Source organism: Polyodon spathula, chromosome 4, assembly GCF_017654505.1.
Source record: "Polyodon spathula isolate WHYD16114869_AA chromosome 4, ASM1765450v1, whole genome shotgun sequence".
In the NCBI taxonomy this organism is placed as follows: Eukaryota; Metazoa; Chordata; class Actinopteri; order Acipenseriformes; family Polyodontidae; genus Polyodon; species Polyodon spathula.
This window is the reverse complement of record NC_054537.1, coordinates 63,123,966-63,148,654: the sequence shown is the minus strand read 5'-3', so window position 1 is coordinate 63,148,654 and position 24,689 is coordinate 63,123,966. Positions and strand designations below refer to the sequence as shown.

At 37.3% G+C, this 24,689-nt stretch overlaps 1 protein-coding gene across 6 annotated transcripts in view; it reads left to right on the top strand.

The window, feature by feature from the left end:
- Nucleotides 1-24,689, top strand: part of LOC121314718 (RNA-binding motif, single-stranded-interacting protein 3) — a 397,361-nt gene that overhangs the window by 139,467 nt on the left and 233,205 nt on the right. The window contains exon 1 of one of the 6 annotated variants that reach the window (XM_041248294.1): nt 7,461-8,169. The exons of 4 other annotated variants lie outside the window; for them this stretch is intronic. In XM_041248294.1, the coding sequence (XP_041104228.1) occupies nt 8,095-8,169 (75 nt within the window). In that variant the 5' untranslated portion in view covers nt 7,461-8,094. Of the gene's footprint in view, nt 1-7,460; nt 8,170-24,689 lie in introns of those variants that run through there. One more of the 6 variants, XM_041248295.1, reaches the window with a different exon arrangement.

Genomic DNA, 24,689 nt, shown 5'->3' with positions numbered 1-24,689 from the left:
ACATGACACATTCGCCAAAACAAAAGAAACAAACAAAACGGACTAATACTAAACAAAACACGTTGAGCAGATATTTTAACTTTACGTTATTATTTTATTATTTATTACCTCCGTCTCCAATCCCGTTCTCCACTCACTGGACACACAACACCGATTGGGTGAAAACATGCAGCTTTTATGCAGCTGTACCGAGACTTTATTGCTAATCAATCATTCATTTGGAGTCTGCACATGAATTAATAAAGTGCAATTCCCCATGCTCATATATTATTATATTTTACTTGCATGTGAAGTGCTGTGCAATCCTCGTGCCTAAATACAAATATACATTTTAAACACTTGTGTTACACAGACCCGTTTATATCCCGTGTACCAATGAGTATACACCAACATTAACACACAACACAAAATATACACAGGGACAGGCACTTTGCCACAATCATGTATTATGCATTTCTCTGTATTTGAAGTATTATGGACTTTCTTGTATTTACTGCATCTTGTAAAGCACTCTATGATGGTGTTCCACTGTGAAAGGTGCTATATAAAATACAGATCGTTTGATTGATTTATACAATAGGCAACAAGACGTTACATCAGATCAATTGTCTATTCACTGTCATATTTAACCTCTGAGTGGAGTCTCCCCACTGGTGTAAGGTGGAAGAAACTACCGAAGCACACTACACCCTTCTCAGAGCAAAACTTAGTACCAAAATAACTTACATGGAAAATCCTGATTGCACTCATAATGTCAGAGCAGTATGTAGGTTAATTAAACAAGATAAGAAGATATAAACAACCATATCAACATAATTTTGTAAATATTGTTGTCTGTTGTGTTTGGGGTAGTTTTGTAGTTTCCATTACTGTAAATTAGTTTTTGGAAAAAAACAAAACAAAACCAGTTCTAAATAATATTTCAGTTTATTTCACTTGCCAGGTCTGTAATTTATGCTTATTTTTTAACAATTTATGACAGCGTTTTGCATTAATGTAAACTGCATGCTCTTTTCCAAGCAAGCCTACCTGTTTAGTTTCACTCTCAGTTTTATCTGCACAGACCCGAACTTGCATTTCATTATGAAAAATATACCTGCATCTCGGTTTGTGAAAGTAAAACTACCCAGAAAGGTTAGAAAACCACTTCCCACAAGCAGCGTCAAATTCCTTTTTCAATGGCATTAGTGTTTTAACATAACTCACTGTTTAGACTTTGTCACACATATATTATTCACAGAGTGAAAAAGGGCTTCCTAACATTAATAGTTTGTTTCTCAGGCACACTAAACAATGATAATGGGGCAGTGAAAAAATACCTCAAACCGCTCTTCTTGTGTAATGTAGTCTTCTCAGGGCTAAAACAGCTCCGATGATTAAAAACAAATTATCCTCACAATGCACTAGCAGAGGAGTTGGAGGAGAGTCAGAATAACTGGAGAACTTCAGAAAAAAATAAAAGATAAACAGATTCATTACTGTGCAGTATAGTTAAAGTACTGTGCAATTTATTCTATTAGTGCTGACTATGCCATGGCCTGAAAAGAAGTATGCACACATTGCCATTTTCAATTACAGGCGATGGTGGCCAGACAAGTTGGCATTTAGTGACTGTGACAGGATGGCTGAGTAGTGGTGACGTTCCCAGACCAGAAAGCTGACAGAGAAACACACAGGCAGGTACTACAGGTGAAAGAGCGCTTTGGTGCGCCGTTTTTATTGAAACAAAATAAATAATAAGGTTGTACACAAAACACTTCTCATAGAGCAGAAATAAATATTTAAAGTCTTGCACACTAATCCCACAAACAAATACCATGCTGGTCTGCCCAGCACCACTAGCAATTGTTTTCTTTCTTACTGTTTTACTATCGCTTTCATTTCTTTGCTGTTCTCTCTCGCTCACGTGTACACGTTCCTACTCTTGAACACCCACCATGAACACAGGAACAAATAAGTTTATATACACGTGGCCATCTCCAAATCAACAACCAATTAATTCGGAGAGACACATTCTGCATGAGAGTTTTAGTTTGCATTGCCGACAGTCAGTAATTACTGACTGCCGACCATGCATTCACACTAGCTGTCTGGCAGAGACGAGCTGCTAACAACGCCTCTGTCCGACCACATTCAAACCAATAACAATAACAAAGACAAACGTATTTTAAATCAACACAAAATACATTGAAATCATACAATACATTAAATCATCCATTTAAATAACCGCCACAAATACATTTCTTTTAAATAACAATACAGTACACCACAAACCATTAATTAAACACACCCATTCCAAAATAAACAAACAATACATCTATTTACATGCAGAGCTTTGCCCTGCCCCCTGTAATTATGTGCAGGGCTTTTCTATCCCACCACAGTGACATTGCCAATTTAAAATATCCTCATTAAGCAATATGTAAATGAAGGGGCTGGTGAATAATCTGCAGAAGGGCAGGAATCCAACATGTGGTGATGGTCAAAACACACCAGCTTGAAGCAGCTTCAGGGCACACAACTGGCACGGAAAGCAGTTTCAAAAATAAACTTTACAGTAACTGAAACAGATTTCATTTCTAGAGATATTGGGCCTATTTTAATTACTGTTAACCAACTTGTGTTTGTGTACCATTCCTTTTATCATATTTTGAGGTTTTGGTTCTGTTTTATCTTTAATTTCTATTTAATTGTGCGTGCAAGCGTAGAAGAACTGAAGGTCAGTGGGCATCTGTGGCAGTGGTTTGTAATGCACAGGTGTCGAGGTGGTGCAATGCATAAACAGATGACAAACAACAAAGTTCAAGGTCCAAACAATGATTTGTTTGTTTTATAATCCACAGCAATGTGTACTAAACAGTTTAAACCACAGAGTTCAGACCCGAAATAATACAAACGGTATAAACACACAAAACACAAACACAATCACAGGTCCAGAGTGAGTGCTTTGGTTCATTTTGTGAAATACAGTTTATTAGTGAACAGTAGTGTAGTGCTGACTGGGTTAATGCTGGCCTTAGCGACAGAACAACAAACACACAAAACATGAACTCCTTTTACAGGTTGATAACCATAACAAAGGAACAAATTGCTCGGCCACATCTTCTGATTTAGATTCAGTCGCGACCCCTTCAGTAACGAGTGCAGTCACGTTTCCTCCAATCCATGACTGACAAATCGCCTACCACATGGAGGTGATGACATCTGATATCCCCTTCTTGGATGGCCGACTTCCAATTGACCCTGGAATGAACTGTCAAACCATCCAGTCTGGGGCACACTGTTCCTGTTATACCATGTCCTCACAGGACGGGAGGGAGATTGTTGACTCAGATTCATTCACTCTCTGTCACATATCCCACCAGTCAGAATGGAGCCGAAGGAACCGGTGGCTGAATCTGCTTTCCCCATTACACCCCTCTCTTGGGAAATGTAATCCACATTTTGGTGATCTTTCCCTGCAGTGTGTCATAAAATACATAAAGCATTGCAACACCTGATACCACCGAGTTATCCGGGCATTTCTAGCCTTCATCATGCTTAACCATCTGAGTGGGGCGTGGTCAGTGATGAGATTGAATGAATGTCCCAGTAGGTAATAGTATGGTTCCAGACTAATATCAATAGCTGAACATTGTTCAATAGTTACCTTTGTGCTTATATTAGCCACTACTGGTAATTTCAGTGCTAGTGCATTGATATTGTTCATTATTGGGTAACTGTGTCTTCTAATCTTTTTTTTCCTTAAAAACCCAAATCCCAGTGTAAACCCAGTGAGGTTGTCAATCCACCTTATTTTAGGAGTGCTCTAGGGAACAGGCAATAATATATCCAACTACTAAAAAACACATAACAATACAGTAAGACATAAACAACATCTGCTGATATGCCCACACAGACAGAAGGGTAGGGCCTGAACATCAGCTAGATGGATGTGTGTACAAGTTGTCGTTGGTGTCTTGTCAGAGATAATATAACATGTTTGATTGAGCTTATTGTCAGCGTGGCCTCTTGGTTTCCAGGTTGTCAGCACAGACTTACTTCCCACTTCCCAGTCTCTCAGGCCACCACTGTTGGAACAGACGGCAGGGCCCTTCCTCAGAAGATGATTCTAGCCATTATTCAGAACATTGGTTCTTCCTTGCCTTCTGTGAATTGGAGCATGTGTCCTCTCATGGCTCTGCAGCTTTGTTCAGAGCAGTGTAGCATCCATTTCGTCCCTCCGAACTTCAAGACAACTCTAGCGGGAGGACACTACTTGCACACACCTCCTTTGCCATGCATGTCTGGGCACAGCAGCTCGACTGTAAGGATCTTGCAGCAGAAGCTCTTCGAAAGTCAGCGGGTTTTGTGATTCTCACTTCAACCCTGTGATTGGCTATTCTGGTCTTTTTGGGCAGTGCCTGAGTCCATGTGAAGTGTCTTTCATTGACTGTTCTCGTACCGACGTGACCCCTTGTTGTCTGGATTTACAACAAGGACTGTTTCTCGTCTTAGTGTCAAGGTACTCAGAATTGTCTGGAAGTTGCCCTCAGCAAAACACTACTGGCGCCAAAATGACTCATTCAGAGACAGGTAGAGATAAAACACTTGTCCGACAGTTAGTTTACGACTCTTTCTAAAAACATTCTTTGTCAGTGGGGGAGTTTGTAACCAGACCAAGAAGACACAGAGAAGGGTTTAAGATCCCCTCTGTATATTCCAAATCTGTTACTTTCATGCACATATGATGACCCCCCCCTTAACACTACAGAGGAGAGATCAGTGGGGACAGAAAAGAGCACAGAGGGAGAGAGCAGAAGTCCTGTTCCATCACCCCAAGAGGGGCGAGGAAATATTGAGAGTAAAGGTCAGCGAGAGTGGTAGTGTTATCAGGGGAGATCCAGTGAGAGCTAGGAAGTCAAGAGAGAGGTGAGAGGCAAAGGCAGAGATGAAGTCAGGGGGAGAGGCATTGAGTTGAGGTTAGAGGAATTAGATTTTCAGCAGCAGGGAGAAGTCAGAGGACAGGAATGAGAGGAAAGGATTACAGGGATATTAAAGTTAGTCATGGTAGGAAGCAGTAGAGGAAAGGAAGTAGAAGAGGAGAGGGTGGTGCTGAGAGAGTGGTGAAAAGACAGGTACAGGAGGAATGAGAGTATTAAATAATAAAGAGAAAAGAAAAAAGAAAATAAATGTATGCAAACCTGGTCTGGAGTTGGAGCCTTCAGTTTGAAGCTTGGGTAGAAAGTTTTGGCCTGTCTTCATGTGCACTACCACAGTGTAGACCACCGACCCTTTGGTGAGCTAGTGCCGAGTGCTAGGCCAGAATCTCCAAGCATTGTCAGGCGTGTCAGGTCCAATTTATTTTCACATGCGCTGTTTATTTTACACGTGCTGTTGAAATTTTTTTTTTAAAACAGGTTTAAAAGGCATTGAATCGCAAAAGGACACTCAGTACAGTGTCTACAGCCAAGCCCCACCCCTGTATTTTTCACATACCTATTTATAGACGTGCATACTGATAAACCCTCTCCTGATTACTCATTTTATCACCAAACTCCTCAATAATACGATCCAAGTCATTATTGTATTACTATAACATCTCTAAAAGCTCTGCAAATGTATGTGATATTCTTTGAGTGCTGGGTGCAGAAGCAGCTAACTCCTTTGTTATGTCCATTTTATCTCTAGTGCATTGGGCTATTAGGGGCGCCCCTTTTTTCGGTTTCATTCGGCTCCTATTGGTCTCACTTGGCCATTGAAAGGTTTTCTTTGCTTTTTTCAGAGAAAAAACGACTAGAGACGTGTGCTTTACGTCTTTTTGATGATGTTCACACTGGAAAGGGAAAATTGTAGTGTCAGGCCTCATCCGACATAGGACCGCAAAGGGTTAAATCTCTAAAGCCAAATGTCTGCCTGCTCTAAATGCAACGTGAAGAAGAACTGAAGGTTAAGAGACTTGAGAACACTGAGCTGATCATGCTTCATAAAGAGTTAATGAGGGGACTAGCTACTTTACTACACATCCACTTAGAATCAGAAAATCAGGGGCAAACTTGATTTGTATCTGCTCTGACCATTATAAAACAGGATCATTGGAAATAGTGTAATAAAGACTAAAAGAAAGGAATAGGCCCTGTAATAATCAAGAACATTTTATTTTTCAAATTTATTGTTTTTTAATGGCCTATTGCTCTCTTCTACTCAAATTAAAGCTTGTGCCTTTTGAGGCAGCAATGTCAAAACTAGCATTATGTGGCACTGCATTTGCAGAGTACCTTTGAATAATATAGCTTTCTACAGTCAAAATAGATTATACAAGCATTTAACATTTGACACCAATGCACTCTTGAGAACAGAATCTAAAATAAGCCTTTGCTTTCCCTTACCACACTGGTGTATTTTGAGCGAACAGCACGTTGATCAGAGTTAGCATCATACAGTAGGTATTGAGCACTCACACTAGCAAAGAGACTCATAGTTGTACAGTTGAAGAAGGAAAAAAAAGAACAATCCATGCTTCTTCACCAATTCATATTTCATTAACTGTTTCAGATATAGACGTTATATTTTCAGTGGCATGGAAACTCATCGGGGAAAATGCAATTGTCACCTTCATTTTGACCTGTGACCTAAGAGGGCTCATGTCAAATTGGAGTTAATCGATAACCAAATTATGATTCTCAAAGTTAAGATAGCTTACATGTATCATTCAAAAATAATTAATCCTTAGCACATTTACAAGAATGTTGCCCACATACTAACAATATCTTTTAGACCACTTGAGGAACAAATTTATAAACACTGCAGGTTATATGTGTCTGTGACCTTGACATTAATTTCTTTTTTTTTTTTTAATGAATAAAATATTCATAACACAGTATACCACTGCAGTATACTATATGACTTTGTTTCTGGACAGCTAGAACATGAAATTCAAACTTTTTGTTGTCTTATAACACAGGTACACAGTTGTATTCTATGACTTCTGTGGCTAGGGATGTTCAGGTCATGATTGATGTGAGCTTGTAGACCAGTTAGGTGAAACTCTCATTGTGCCTGTCTGCATTTCCCCTGACTGTAGCCAGTACTACACTCACACTGACAAGATCATTAAAAACAAATACATACATACATGCATACATACATAGACAAAGTTCCCTGTCAGTATAAGACTACATGCAGTGAAATATGACTAAATAAACCAAGTGCATGCTAGAGTACAGGCTAAAGTGAGCATCTGCATGAGAAGAGTGCTTTAGCTTAGGAAAAGAGAGTAGTGCATCCCCCAGCTGCCAGCAGAGGGAATCAGGCTCCTTGTATTTGCTCACAAGCACGCATGCAGACTGTTTCATTGCTCCTTCTGCTAGGAAATACTGCATTCTTCTGACTGCGTCTGTGGATCTAGGGAAGAGGCTGCACAAGACCCTCCTACCGGCTGGGAAGGAGGTGGTCCGAATGAAAGACAAGACCAGCCCTAAACACCATGCCACTGTGTGAAGGAGAGCAGCAACTAAGCTGGGAAGGCTACAGGGAGGAGTAAAAAAAAGAAACAGAAGAAGCTTGGCTGTAGTGATCTGTGTTTAATTGGTCTGGACTACTGGTGTTCTGTCTTCCTCATTCCACTAACTAACTGGAGTTTATATCTATTTTTTACATTTCAGCAACAACTACCACTACAACTACTATTGCTATCTCAATTTTGTTACTGGTTACTGTATCTTCCCGTGTGCATGTGTGGATCTGTTATAAACATACAGTACAGTTCTTTACTACTTTCTAGGAACAGCATACAGAGCAATTAAACAGAGCTTGGAGCTGAGGAAGGAAAGAAAGAAAGAAAAAAAGAAATAAAGAAGGCTGTAAATGAATTGAATCCCCCATCTGTTTCTCTTTTCGTCCTTCTCACCATTGCCTCTGTGTGTCCAACTGAAGAAAAAATCAGAGAGCCAGAATTGAAGCTTTGTTGAAACTGTTAAGCATCAGAAATCAAGGAAGTTCCGGTCACCTCTTCAGTCATTCTGCACTGTGAGTAATAGTGGTTTAAAAAGAAGAGCCTAGACTACTAGACACTGCCAGCGAGTTCCCTGCAACGGAGGTAGAGATTCCAGCTACATGGGCAAACGTTTGGAACAGCAACCAATGTACCCTCAGTACACATACTATTACCCTCACTATCTCCAGACCAAGGTATGGTGCTGTACATCCCTCTAGTGTGCTCCATCTGACCCATTCTGCAGATATAATATAATTATGCACTTAATGGATGATGGATGTGCAGTCATCTAGCAAGTGCAGTCAATTTTTCTGCTTTTTTTAAATTAAAAAAAAATATATATATATATATATATATATATATATATATATATATATATATATATATATATATATATATATATATATATATATTTAATGACCCCTGTCTGTATTAGATACCCTGAATGCTAAGCTAATTGTTCAAATTGATGATCGAAAGAGTAAGGTTCGAATTTGTAGGACTCAATTAAAGTCAGGGACGCCGTTCAACTGCTCTGTGAGGGTTTGTGAAGCATGCTTGTTTTGTTTGTTCTTTTGATTGCTTTTGCAAAGCCTTAGAATAGCAAGAACGTCACTTTTTTCTTTGTTGTATGTCAAAAGTGTTAGCTGAATTAAAAAGCAGCAATGTTGACAGGCTGGAACTTGCCGCTGCTAGCCTTTTCCCTCTTGATTTGCAGTTTAATACATTTACTTCCCTGGCATCTGGCGTGGCACTCAGAGTCAGTGTACAGCTGTGGTCCATGTAATCAAAGGTACTCTAGCTCCCCTTATGCTGCAACAGTCATTTTACCAATCATTTCACCATTTTTGTTTTGTTACTTTCAAGGTCAATTTAAATTGAATTTTACCTCTCTGAGTGTTTAGCATGCTCCCAAGTGGCTTTAGGTTGACTGCTTCATAGCATGTATCTTTTACCATGGCCTGTGGGATAGCAACCAAGCTGAGTAAATAATAATTTGTTATTACACTGCATTAAAACCTCATATATTTTTTAATTGAAAGATGGAGTTTTTACCTCTGTGGGGGCTAGGCTGCTATGTTATTGTATGCAAACTTTTCTGGGCGTAATATATTTCTCTCTTTGAGTGCTGGCTTAACTTTAGTGAATATTGATTAAGATATTATTTTGGATTCTTTTAGTGGTATGAACTTGTGTTCATTTAAGGTTAGGAATATGTGCAGTTAATTAATCTGTATGTGTAAAAAATTATACATTTCTCTAGCTAAAAATTACTCCTAAACCAAATAACACTGTTAATAATAAGTTTTGGTGATGTAAAACCATATGCATATATGTTTATATATTATTATTATTATTATTATTATTATTATTATTATTATTATTATTATTATTATTATTTTTACATAAATCATTTAAATCTGTATCTTGTATTTTGTGGGTACACACAAGTAAACAAGGTTTTTTATTTTATTATTATTTTTTTTTTAATATCACCCTAAAGCATGCTGTCATCTTCTTAAGGACTGATGCACTCCAAATCAGAGAAGTGTTCTGTAATACAGTTGATTTTCAACAGCATGGAAACTTTTGCCTTACCAGCTGCTTCAGTGCAGATTGATTCCAAAAGATAAAAAAAGGAGTTTACAATGATTCTTCTATGGATTGGCACTGTATGGCATGAGCAGTTTTTAGTGATACATATTGATTAGATGTACTATTTTATACTGATTCATCAACTCATATTGTCTTTTATTCTCAAGACACAAAACATTTGTTATATCGGCAGCTGTAAAGGTTATTTCAACCCTCCCATGTCTTTATTTTGTGATATATGCAAAGTAGATTCAATTAAACAAATTTAAGTCTGTTCTATTGGTTACAGCTCCTCGGGATGAATAATAAACTACAGAGCTAATCAATTCGAGCTAGAATTTCTGCAGTGTTTTGAATTGCAGGGAACAAAAGGGCTTGGGAACGTTTCAGCAGAACGTTGTAGCCTATGCCACACCGTAGACTACATGCATTATGCATAATTGTGTCTGGGTTTATATTTACCAGAATCTGTTGCAGAGCGAAAGTGATTTTGAATTTAATAAATGAGCTTCAATTTTTTCTGGTTGTCAAGTTTTAACTGGGATGTCTTTGTTGCCTGTGCCAGTGATAAATTAATGCAGTGCTAACTATTTTCTTAGCTCGTATCAGCATAAGAAATATTATTACAGGCACTCTGACTGATATTCTTATGAAGGTCTTCTCAAAAAGGTTTTATGCTTCTATTTTACGGTTCAGTTTCAAATGTAGAGATATTTTCTATAGACGACTCTATAAATTAAAAGCTTTGTTTTTCTTTATGTTTTATAGTTCATACTCACTGCAATGGGTTTCCATCAAGGTATGTGACCTACTGTACAGCACAGGCACCAGGATTGAACAATTTGGATATAGAGTTATTTTGGAAATATCTGCGTGTCCTGAAGACAAAAAATGTGCCTATTGTTTGTCTAGTATGTTGCTTTCCTTATGAAACCTGAACAGAATGCTTCCCAGGAACATGTGCTGGTAATACCGTTTGTAGGCGCAGTTAAAGCCAGATCATTTCTGCACTGTTGTATCAACAGAAGAACTAATCCTGAAAAGTATTGTATTGAAGAGGTTGTACCTGCTTCAGTGAACTGCTGTGCTAAATTATTATTTTCACTGGAGAAAAGAGGAACTACTGTGGGCATTAGCACAAATCTGGATTTGGAAGTGTGGGTTGCTTTATAGGGGAGAGAAAGTGCAATAAACTTTGTCACTCATATGACATACCTCAGTGCTGCCTCAACATACGGTAGAATTATAACATGCAGTATCAGCAGTATATCAATCAAGCAATCCTTTGTTTAACCATGTATGTTAGTTGAATAATAGCACACATTTTAAAAACCACACTACCAAATAACATTTTGTTTCATCGTAATTAATGAATAGTGCGCAACAGATATTTTATATCACGAGATCATTAAATGCGTGAAGTTTGATCTCAATTATAAGCCAGCGGCTTGATCATTGCTATGTAGTTTCATCTTGAAAACAACTCTATCAGCAATGATTGACTCCACAAAGATGAGGTTGCTGGAAGAGCCCGAATTAAGATTCCACAAACTCTTAGTAGAGCAATGTGTTTTTGATTAGTATTAATTCTGTTGGTGCTGTTTGTGGAAAGGCTGGTGTGCGAAAAAGACCTGCAGCTTTAGTGAGTTCTGTAAAGAGCTCTTTATACACTACTTTCAGGTTCTGTGTAACACATAGTTTTGTAAGAAATATGGACGCTGTCTACTGTGGAGATTTTGGATTAAACCAGAAAGAAATATGTTTTATACAAGTTTACCATATTAAAAGCATAGCAATGTGTAATGAAGCATTGTGAAAGCACTGTAAAGCACAGAGAGGTGCTAAATTAATAGTATAACCATGGAAAAAGTATAGGAAACCTGGAAAATTACAGCAAATTTACCATGGCAAACATTTCTGAGGGCTATTATAAGGTTGCCATACATTGAATATATCATCATGATAATTCCAGAAGTCGTTTTTTTTCCTATTAGATGTGTACACACAAACACATCCAATATATATAGATTTGCTGCATTCCTTAGTTTTGGGTTTACAAAGCAAATAACTAAGAAGATAGGTACTATATGTATTGATATGTAAAGCTCTTTAAATAAATAAAGACATCATAAATAAATACATACATTAAGAAAAAAAAGATAGCATTATCCCCTTGTTCTTCAGTCAGGTCGCTTCTTAGCTCATTTGCTGCATTCCTAACAAGGCCATCTGGAAGTACAGAAGGCTTTGAAGACGGGTACTCCAGGTAGTGAGCAGTCCTACTGGGCTGCCCTGCTTTGTGCCGTTCGTCTCATGTTTTGGCACCTGGTGTGAAGAAAGGGTCAAGTGTAAGGAGTAATCCATCAAACACACACTCATTTCAGGCAGAATTTTCAACCATCTGCAGCCTGGAGCGACACTAAGGCTTGAAAAGAAAGAGTTACTATGTGATCTCGTAAAAGTGAAAAACTCTGAGCTGCTCAAGCTTAGTCATTTTTTCTTTTTTTTCTCCTGATGGATTGCTTTTCAGTATCTCCCTAAAGAGGACAAATTGAGTGGGTGTACGAATAATAATAACCCTTCATATACAGAGGGTGCCCTGATGTAACAAGACTGCATAAGATGGTCATTAGCTGATCCTTGTCAACAGGAGTATAGTGGAGGCGCTTGTACGTCTACACATTTTTACGTACTATAATTTTCGTAATATAAGACACACCACTGTATGATGTGCTCCACTTGAACAGTATAATATGCATCTCTTGTATAATGGACACCTCCTAAATACACAAAAAACTGTAATATACTATATAGAAAAATGTAACCCAAGTATACTGTGCACCTCAGATAAAACACGTATGTAACACCCATACATTCTCCTGCGAGCTATACAAAAATGATTAATAAATACAAAAATGTGATGGCAATACAAAAATAACCTTAGTGTCTGATTTTTCACCCCCATCCACCACGTTCATTGACACTGTGGGGTTGCATGTGTTTAAAACAACTGAACAATATTATATATCTTAAAAATGAAAGAAAATATGCTTACAGTGGTCAAGAATAAAATCATTCAGAATAGTTTGACATGTTTCCTGTTATGCTAGGGAAACACATATGCAAAGTCTTGTGCATTTGTTTTGAAATGCAAAAATACTATAGTATTTCTGATTCATCGGACCTCTGAACACAGCCCTATTCTATAGTAGATACAAAGTACCTGGGGAAATATAACAGATTAAATCCTGATTTTCATATCTTTTACATATTGTATTTGGGCATTGCAGTAATAGTTGCCTTGTTTAATTTACTTAGATAAAAAATTTTAAACAAATTAATTATGAGCAGGCTGTGTATAGCAGTGGTGGTTTTTCAAGACACCACTTTCGCAAGCTTAGACAGCTTGTTAGTCACAAGCTTAGACAGCCTTTTTTGATTTTTTAGGCTTTTAAGATGAGTGTTAGAATGATCAAATAAGACCGTGGGTTTTCAATTAGCTTTTTACTGTGCAGCAGCTTGTGTTTGGGATTTATGTAGCAGCTAATAAGAGAAGCAGAGATTGGTTGGGTCACTGATATGCCTGCAGAGCACTCAAAGCACAAGCAGAGTTATTGCTTTTAAATATTAATAAACTGCTTAAATAAAACCAAAGTGATGTATTTTCTGATTTTAAAAGTGAAACCCTTTAGTTTTATAATGTCCCTTGAAGTGCCTGATTAAACCCAGTGGTTTATCATTCATGATAAATCCCTTTTTAGACGTCTGCCTTGTGGCAGGGCTGGGTGGTTGAGGGGGTTATCTACCTTACTTAGTTTTTACCTCAGAATGTACGATTGAAGTTAGGGATGATTAGTTTAATGAAAGCCAGCTTAAATGATTACAGAGCAGACCTTTTAAAAAAAAATAAAAAAAATAAAAATAAAAAACATGTTTTGCGTTTATAAAATTATTAATAAACAGATTTAGAATAATCACAAGCCTGTAAATTTAATGTCGGAATTGAATTGAGTGAATGGCTTTGAGAGTCTAGCCGTGTTTAATGGAAACTTGTTAGTTTAGAGTAACGACATAACATGACAAACGTATATATATATATATCTATATATATATATATATATATATATATATATATATATATATATATATATACTCATATATATAATATATAAAATCAATCTTAGTGAAAAATACATAAGTGTTAAGGACCTAGTATTCCTGGAGAAACCTAATTTCATTGTTAAAGAATTGAAACTGACGTCAGAAACGGTACTCTTTTTCCTAACCAGACGACTCGTAGTAGCACGTTGGTCTAGTACAAGGTACGATCGTTGTTACGACTATGACTATGACTAACTTTAACAATGCTGTACGACGACCTAACTGTACTAGAGCTGTAATGACGCATATTCTGGACATTATATGCTATGATATATTATATATATATTATATATATTATATATATATTCATATATAATAGATTATATATATTAACCTGTTTTGGGTTATATCCTCTTTGATTGATTAAAACCCAATAATAGGAGGAAAAGTAAATTGAACTTTTGCCTATTATACACCACCGGACAATAGTCTCCATGTGTCATGTGATTGGTTCACATCACTGTCAGTCCCACCCATTTTCAAATGAACACCTTCTACCTCCACTCCAACAACAACAACTTCAAAAAAAGACACACATATAAAGCAGTGTTTTATATAGCATTAGTACGGCAGTTTGCATAGTAAAATAGACAGTTCCAAACAACCTTAACCTGTACAGGACAGCTTTCAGAGCTTGCTTAGAGTGACTGGCAAAGCTCTTAAGTTTCTCTGAGTTTAAGTTTTCACCATCCAAACTCAGGGTGAGGTAAACAGACACTCCTTGTTTTATCCCCTGCTGTGTTTGCACTTAAATCTGCTGGGAAAAAAAAAAAAGTCAAGGACTGCTGTGCTATAAGTAGTTCATCTTGGTTTGTCTGTCAAAACTGTACCATAAGATGAAATATGCTTACTAAGGTGTGTGTACATTAGTTTGTATTACATGGTGGATTGAGGCTGCAGTCTCTTCGGGGGTATCACATGTACATAGCCAGAGCTGCACGTTTCTTTATTTATTTTTTGAGCAGGGGTATAAAAAAATACCTTTTTCTTTCTTTATTGAGAGCGCCGTTTATTAAAAAGCAGAGGTCTGAGTGAGGCGTTAATTCGAGAGTGGTGTTAGCACTAAAACCATCAGATTTTCAAACTACAGAGAACCACCAAGCGGGTCACTTTGATCAATACATTTTAAACTGCATCGTTATGAAAATGAAAGACAAAAGTTGTATTCATGAACATCATATCTAACATTTGCATCGCAGAAACACCGTACTTAAATTGAAAATTAAACATAAAATGCATTATTTTTATAATGAGAACATATATAGCATGACTACAAACAGTGAAAAAATATAATAAAATACCCATTTCAAAAGATACAGGTATGTACGTATACCTGTGTACAGGTGTAAATGGTATTATGTGCACACAAAACTATAAAACCAAAATCATTGTTTCTAATACTACATAAAAATAAAATATAACGCTACTTCCGGTATTACAGCTGCACTGTACTCTATGGAGGAGTGTACGCGCCTGCCAGCTGACTGTGCCTGCATCCAAGAGCTGTGTTATAAACACAGACACAGTTCCATTGAACACTATTGTGTTAACATGTGTAAACTGGTACCTACAAACCTGCAAAACCAAAATGTTTTTTTTTTTTTTTTTTCTAAAAGTAATGTAAAAAAAGAATATATAAAATATGTTTCATATTAGGCACATAAGTTGTTATCCTTCCTGTCATTTCAGTTTGCTGTATGCATCCGAGTGCAGCTTGCTGTATTCCAATCAAAATGACTACTTTCAAGATAAAATATTTCCTTCTGATATATTCCCAGTTGCACTTGTGGAACAAAACAAAGGATTGTTGTCTCCCAGGTACATTGAAAAATAAGCAACTAGGCTTTCACTGAGTCGGCATCTTGACAAATCCACTCATAGCAATTTCTGTCTCGTAGTCAGTCTAAAGGCTTAAAAAAAGTGTGCTAGGAGGAGAGGGCGTGTCTTGTTGGTTGCATTTACAAAAATAATAGAATATCTTACGTTATATAAAAAAAAGACATGTACTGTAATGCCTGGGTCACATTGACCCATGTGGTGGTTCTAGGTAGAATGGTTTATAACTTTATAATTTTTTCGATTGCAATCGCCATCAGGATATTTAATTCATATATTTAGGAAAAGTCAAAAACGGACCTACATATACAAGTTACAATGGAAGAATAATTAACATTTTAAATGCAAAATGGGTGCATGCTATTTCTAGTGTTAATTCAAAGTAATACGGTATATATATTTTAGTTTATCTTATTGTATTTTTATAGAGGGCATGGGCAGTATTTACTGTAAATAGGCAGTTGATTAAAAAGAATGGGGGACTGTACGTTACCGTTACTGCCACTAATAACTAAATCATTTGTGCGAGGTCTGTTTGTCAAAATGTTAAAAAATTTATCTCTTTAACGTTGAATATGTTTAATTAGCTGCACCCCATTAATTACGTATCTTGTCTCCCTGGTAATATGAGTGGCATTTAATTTAACCAATGAAAATAAAAGTTGGAAACGGTTCTTTACTGGCTGATCTCTTCAGACTAGCAAAAAGGATGTGGGAGGGAGCTTGGAGAATGACGGAGGGAGGGGGGAGTTTTAAAGGATGGAGGAGGGAGCACATAATGACTCCTTTTTGCCTGATGTATGAAGATGTCCTAATATGGACACCGTACTCCTGGTTCTTGACCTTACTTCCTTTGTGCTACTGGTTACGTTGTATTATTTAAAGGGACAGCAGTACATTTCTGGACACTATACTCGGTTCAACTTGTATATTTCAATTGAAATAAGAATTATTAAAATAACTACAGTGTAATTTTTACGAAAACAATTCAACCACAAACTGTGCAGAAACTGTTGACTATACTTTTAGGTATTGGCTTGTATTGTCTAATTTGACAACATAAATAGAAAAAGTTAACCAGTGTACATTATACAGAATTAACTCAGTGAACAAAAACAATAATAAACAACTTACAGTTTCACACAGAAATCAAATATTATCGATTGTTTCACATGCAAAACACAGACTTTGAAAGTTCTGCTGACAAGATTGTTATCCCAAATAACCTGAGCTTTAATGCCAACTCAACGAGAACAAATTTTTTGCTTCTGACTCACTGTGCAGTGTACTGATGCTATAACCAGCTGTACTTGGTAGTGGCGAAGGAATCAATGAACTATCCTTTTCCAGTCAGAGTTCAGTCACGTGAAACAACAGTGTTGAGTTGTCTATGCACTAGTCTTTTTAATAGTCGTTTTCCCTTTAGTAACGGTAATAAAGAAATATTATTTGACAATGGGGCAAGTCTTTATATAGGTTAAAATGATAGATACAAATAATACCAAAACTTTGTAAACAATTTTGGGAAGTCATAGTATTCACAACAGCCAAAATATATAAATTGATAACCAGAAAAAGACAATGAAGCACACAGGCTTTAGTCGAGTCTACAGCACTGTATACTGCAGGCCTACTGTGTGTTTGTATGTGTGTGTGCTTGTGTTTAAAAGGGAGTGCAGCTTCCTGTGGGAGTAGGCACTGGCATTTCCATCTGTGACACCACCCTCCTCCCTGGATGCCACTGTGAATGACAAGTAGTAGTTTGGGAACATAGAAAATGGTTATAGTGTTTGAAAAATGCTGTCTGTTGATTCCTTTAACTTTATTACAATGTCAGCATTTTATCCTTTTTAGTTACACAATCTGCATTTCCAAATTATTTAATTCCTTATGTGTTTAATATCCTATAATCTAAACTTTTAATTTTACTTTAAAACATTTTTTGCAGGGCTTACTAATTATTCCAGAAAGTCATACTGAACACACTGTTCCTTCTAAGCTATTGTAGGTCCTGGGGAGGCTTATCAGCCAAAACATCGCCTGTATTATTCTTTCCTGTGATGGAGTGGTGGTCTGGTGGTGGAACAGACATCACAGAGTCACGGGTACAGATGCAAACAACCCCAATCGCAACAATGGTAGAGAGGCGTAATTTACTGACAGAGGACACAGTCCAGAAGAAACAAAAATATAAATTATACATCCCAATAGAGCGAGTCCCTCTCAGCTCTATGGTGCACTTTTGGTGTGGTAGAAATAGACTCCACCCCATGATCAGTGCAACTCTGCACACCTGCCAGTTGTCTAATGCAGCACAGCTGATCACAGTAATCTTGTCCCCTAATATGGTCATTCCGCCCTGCACCAAGATGGCCGACTTCCATTTCCACACCTCTCTCCAAGCCGGCCCATCTCGGTACAGGAGTGTGAGTACCTCTGCTTAGTGCTCTCTTGGGTTGGGAGGGAGATTTGTAGCTCTGATCCTCTTCCTCCTTGTCAGATTTCCCTACACACCTTTAAAAATGCCCTATAATTGGGTGTTTTGGGTATCTAGGATTTGTTATTATTAACCAAATTATGCTCCCTAATCAGCCAAACATATTACGTGTTTATGTCCATATTATTGTGTTGTCAGTGGGTACTTCAGTCTGAGATGTTCAGAGCTTCATTCTACATAGCTATCTAGGGTATTACAATTGTGTTTTAAACAATGTTGCAGCATGGTTTGTTCACTGTTCAACCAACTATTATAGTAACTTTGTCAGCCACCATTTGGCTGTTGTTCACCATACCGTGTTTGATATAGGACACCACAGCCAAAGCGTGTTTGTGAAATTCCTGCTTGCTCTATGTGTTGTGTTGGGAGGAACGGCATTCTTAATTACAGTCAAGCTAATGCTCGGACAAACATGGGCGGTTCATCTTTGAATATTCATTTGTTTAGAATTAGCTTTAAATTTTTTTTACATATTACTACAGTAAAGTAGTCTTTCAGCAGTAAAACAAGCCTGTTTTGTGTCAAATTACATTCTAAACAATGGAAAGAAACACTGCTCTGTACAGCAGAAAGTGTTTTTTTTCATACATCATTCAAGCATTGGTTTCCTTCGCATTATATTTTTGGTTATCTTGTTTGTAATTGGTGTTATAGTTAGGAATATGAATTATCGTTGTCACAATTTAATGTATTATTAAAGAATCGTGATACTTTCTTCACGTGATACATCCTAATGGATGTATCTATCCTTTGTAGTCAGGTACAAGACCAAAAGCACAACAGTTCACTATAGTCCACCAAATGGTTCTTGAATGAAGAATACGTGTTTTTTTTTTATAGTTGGTATAATACATACTCTCCCTATCTCATTTCATTTTTGTCTTTTAACTAAATAATCCATCATTAAATGATAATTTGATCCTGTTATGCATTTTACAAGTAACTTAGCAGGACCCTCACTTGTATTGTGATACATCACGTACACATGGTGATACATTAGTCATTCGTTACACCCCTAATATGGTCATTTTTGTCGAAGAACCCATACAGACATACAATATTATTAAGAAAATGCTGTTTGACAAGCCAAAACAAAGCAAACTTGTTTATGCCTAATTTGTAGCAACATCTTTTAAATCCTGATTGTCCCTGAGAAAATTATCACTTTCTATTTCTTCCTAAGATCCCTCCAAAGCTTTAATTGTAGGCTAGATTTATAGGTGGCCCAAAAGATCCCACAAAAACCTTCAACAAGAAAGGAAAAGTTAAGCAATCAACACAATCAAGCCAAACTTTGACTTATTGAGGAAAAATGTTGATAACAAGTTACAGAAAATGAAACTGAAACTCAACATTTTCACGTGGTCAGCTGCATTGCCCAGGGCCAGCCCAAGGCTCCTGCGAACCCCATCCCTGTGGGTGGCCAGAGATATTGTAGATTCAGTAGGTCTAGTTATCGGAACTCCATGTGTAACGGGCAGTGTTGTGTGATATACTGCCATTACAGATTCTGTTGATTACCCTGTCGGCGAGATGAGATGAGGTTAAAAGCTCTAAAACTACAGATGCAAATGAACATGGTGTGATAATATTAGCACCATAAGTATTGGATTTTGGATTTGTAGTATGTGACTATTCCGAGTGCAAATTATTCTTAGCATGATTCAACCATATTAAGCATTATCTAGGATTACCTCATATGCTCTTTTAATGCAACCAACTTATTAAATTGTATTACATTCTGTGCATATTATGAATGTATGTTTGTGTGTATTAGGTACTGTATGTGTGTATCTGGGTGTGCATATGTGTACACTATGTGTGTATGCCTTATTTCTACATTGTCTGAATGGTTGTCAGGTTTGCTATTTTTTTTTTTTTTTATTATTAGGTCGTCTAGTGTCAACCCAGCCTTACGCACATACTAAAACTTACACATACAGAAAAGCAGATCTAATTTTATTTGACCTTTTCTTGTATTGCAGTGAATTATTATATATGATGAAGCATCATAGAAACTAGAAGTCAGGAAACAACAGGGAGCATTACAGAAACATCTTTTTTTTTTTTTTTTTTTAAAGAATTTCAGTATAGTGGAAGACAATGTGAAGAAGGAAGTCAGGATCAGTCAGAAAGGGAGTAAACTGAAGCACACTATGTAAAGGAGAAAGTAGCCATGGCTAGTGAGCAACCACGGATTTCCCCATTGTTAACTTTTGAAAACAGATTTATTAGCTAATAACGAACATATGGGGCTGTATTCTGATCACAGCGCAAATGCGAGTGCAAGTGCGAACGACTCTTGCTCCCGATTCTGTGGCGCATAAACGGAACGGAGATGTATAAAACTCCCACTGCACTGAAATGGTATTGTGAAGACATGTCTTGCGCTGTTATAGAACGCCTGCCCCATCGTCATGGGTCGGCATAAATTCTGGGGCATGGTATCGTTAACTTATTCTCCAACGCGATTCTGATGACAATTGAGCACTGCGTTGAGATCCATTGAAACCAGGTTTATTTAGTGGCGCAATCAGGAACTTTAAACACACTATAAAAAGCAAAGTAGTCCTAAGATGCAACTGCCTGTGTTTGGACTGACACAGAAAAAGGAAATCATAGAATTAAAAAGAAAAGAAAAGAAAAAAAAAAACAACAGACACAAAAAATTACAAAATGTAAGAAACTAACAATATTATTTGTAAATTAATAATAAACAAATACATGATTACAAAAAAAACCTTTTTTATACAATGGAATACTACATTCATTTTCATGAAGACTAGCAACTTATTTTCATGGTAACTGTTACAAGTGCAAATATGTACGTACAGTATATGGAGAGCATCATAACAGGAGTGCCACTTCTGTATCTGTATGTGTATGTCTGTCCTTTCTTTCCCTGGTTCACTGCTGTGTGTGTGTGTATCATATGCAGCTGAGTTAACTGCTGTGTAAACTTGACACAATGTATTTGCTTTGTTTCCGTGATTGAATAAGTCACTACTATCGTTTGGGCTCCGAGAAATATTCCATGAGAATTCAAGCTCTGGTTATATTGAAACTCTAGTACATTACAAGCTCAGAAGGAACATGATGCAACATTTTATGTCTATTAGTATAGCAATCTCCTGTTTCATAAAGCGTGGTTTACGTATTCTCTACCACTTGCTGTTCTGACTTGCGTTGGTTGTTCTTGCTCTGTGCTACTGCTGCTCGGCATGATCGCCATTTCAACAATCAGAAGCGCATTCTGTCTCATAAAGGGATTGTTGCCTGACCCTGATTGGATATCAGATTCCCCAACCACTAACAGCCACTAACTGTGCTTGCGCTGGGTTTTTAATTTATCAGAATCACACTTTTAGAGAAGTCACATCCTGCAGGGCATACGCGATTGACTTTAACCACTATGTTTGTGATTGCATCCATTTCAACAGAATAGAGCCCATTGTTATGTCAGATTACACAAATGTGCATATCATACAGGTGTATAAAGGAATCAAATTATATATTTATTAATTATAAAACAAGAACTGTGTATTTTTTGTCCATGTTTACGCTATATTGCACTAAATACATTTAAAAGATGTAATGAAAAATATTTTGCATGCAACAACTTTTTCCTGAAGCAGTTTTCCATTATGTGGCCTCCCATAAAGCAGAGGGTTAATGTCCAGCATTGGAAATAAGAGCTGTGGGGGTGACTGCCAAACCTGTGCTTCCAAAAGACATGAATACTGCTTCTTTGTAGTTTGCAGTAATGTGCACAGTGGTACAGAGCAGATTCAGCACTCTCCTGATTTTTTCATAATAACTTGACCAAAAGACAGTTATCAAAAGTGTTATGTACATAACATTCTCACTACTGTAGTGCATGTGGGGCTCACATTGAACATAGTCTGTTTCGTTGTGATAAGCGAGTGGGCCCCCATTTTATTTTGCAGGGGACCACAAAAGTGCTTAGGCATTGCCCCAGGGTCAGTAACATTGGCAGGAGCTGCTCTGGTCTTTTGCTTTTCCTTTCTTTCTGTGAAGAATAGTCCTCTAGTCTAAACCAGTGCATGTGAGGGGAGTGGAGCGCTCTCTTCCTCTTTGAAACCACTTGCTCCAAGGCTTTTATTTCTCCAATCTGCTCCGCTCTGGTGCCTCTAATTCTGCTGCCAGCTCCACTCATACTCCACACCACTGCTGTGTAAATCGCTTCCAAAATGTGGAGATGTGCGAACTGATTCTTTTGATATTGAGTACCCGGTTCCTGCTTTGGTACCGACAAACCGGATACAAGTATCAGGGATCCAATTCCAGTGAGTTACTATTAGTAAAACTGATTATTAAAGCACTCATTTCTGTCAAAAATATATTTGATAACTATAATTGACATATTAACACTTAATTAATGAAATAAATAAAATATTTATTTCAGCAATAACAGGGTTTTTAAAGCTTTTTTTATAATTATATTTATTTCCCTGAAGAACAATTCAATCTTACGTTTATATGAAGTGTTGAAACCGCTTTGGGTAAAGTGAATTTTCTGCACCTCAATGGGATCATTCGCAAGACAACCCCAAGCCAAACACGACATGATTTTAGCTACCTAAAAAAGTAATTTAACCCCAAGCCTATGGGGTCGTATTTCAGCTTGGGATCCTAACATACAGTATCCCTTTTGCACATACCATGTGGTTATAGATTTTTTAAATTGTATAAGCTTTGTGAAATTTGCAATTAGCATGGTTCACATACAAACACACAATGGCTTTCGCTGTTATAATAAAACTCTTACTGTGCAAATTGGATATTATTTATTATTTTGTTAACTTTAATTATACAGGGCGATTTCATTGATTGCACACTATTATCGGAGCATCACAAAAGTTGCATCGTTTATGGATCATATGTTTTCTTATTTCATTTTTATACAGATGACACTGAGATTTATCTTCAAACTAAACCTAATACCTTAATAACTGTTTCTGTACTCTCACACTGTTTGGTGCAAATTATGGATGAAACACAATTTTCTGAAGTTAAGTTGCAATAGAACAAAAGTTAAGCTGCTGGGTTCTCTGCGTCAATTGAGTAATATGGGGAACTTGAGCTTGGTTATTGATGAGCTTGAAATTAGAGCGAGTTCTGAAATGAGAAATATTTGTGTTATTTTTGATCCTTGCCTAACTTTAGAAGCTCATGCTCAATGTTACAAAGGTGTCTTTTTCCATCTGCGTAACATAGCCCACTTAAGACCTGTTCTCTCTCTACCTGATGCAGAGAGACTTGTACATGCCTTCGTCTCCTCCCAACTCGACTATTGTAATGCATTGTTTGCTGGAGCCTCTAAATGTGTTATTAATAGGCAACAATATGTTCAGAACCCGGCTGCTCGAGTCCCAACTAGGTTTAAATCTTTTGTACATATTACACTTATCCTGGCATCTCTTCATTGGCTTCCTGTTAAGTTCAGGATTGAGTTTAAATTACTATTGTTAACATATAAGGCTTTGAATGGTCGGGCTCCTAGCTATATCTCTGATTTGTTAACTGTATATTCTCTGGGCTCTTAACGGTGGCAAAATCTAGGCTTCGGTCTATGGGAGAGGGCCTTCAGTTGCTATGCACTCAAGCTCTGGAATACCATCACTCCACTCCACTCACATGCTCTAGTCTAAACCAAGAGTACCCTGAAGAGAGCTGTGGTCGGAGCCTGTGCAAAGCTTGTCTAAGCTCAGAGGAATGCAAGTGTTTCACAACTGTCAGAATAAAAAAGCTTCTCTTTTCCTTTAAAAAATAAAACATAACCATGGACAGCGCTTTCAGACTGCCACTGATGTTCATAAAAAAATGCAGCTTTGATGGTATTGAGGCATGAATTGTGCACATCCTTTGTTTTCCCTTTATCCATTCCAACCATGATTCAACCAGCTAAATGTTCTTAGGACAGAGGGCATCTTACTGCATGCAATGGGCAATGTTCTGTGATTTACTGCCGTTACAAATTCAGATCCCTGTCTGGGAGATGAGGTTAAAGCTCTATAACTACACTTGCAGACAATGGTGGTCAAGATGCTGGCTTGCAGTGTGCATGGTCTCCACGTCACACACAGCATCTCTCCTATTACATATAGCAGGAGCCTGCTTTCCAGAGCCTGGAGCTGTTTTTTTTTTTTTTTAATTCATGACTAAGAATAGAATGTTTCAGCAAAAAAAACTGTTGAATAGTATTTTAGTTTTTCTTTATCTATTGTACAGCCATTACTTAAAGACAAGGAGCAATGGTAATTGGAATCAATTATTAATCTCACCAGGAATCACATAGTTTCCTGTGTGTAGCATGATGCAAGCATAAGCCCCAGTGGGATCCTTTCATGGGCTTTGTTTTAAAGCAGTTGTTATATAGAAAATAGGAGACACTTTTTTACACAGAGAATTGTGAGGGTCTGGAATCAACTCCCCAGTAATGTTGTTGAAGCTGACACCCTGGGATCCTTCAAGAAGCTGCTTGATGAGATTTTGGGATCAATAAGCTACTAACAACCAAACAAGCAAGATGGGCCGAATGGCCTCCTCTCGTTTGTAAACTTTCTTATGTTCTTATGTTCTTATGTTCTTATATAGTGTTAC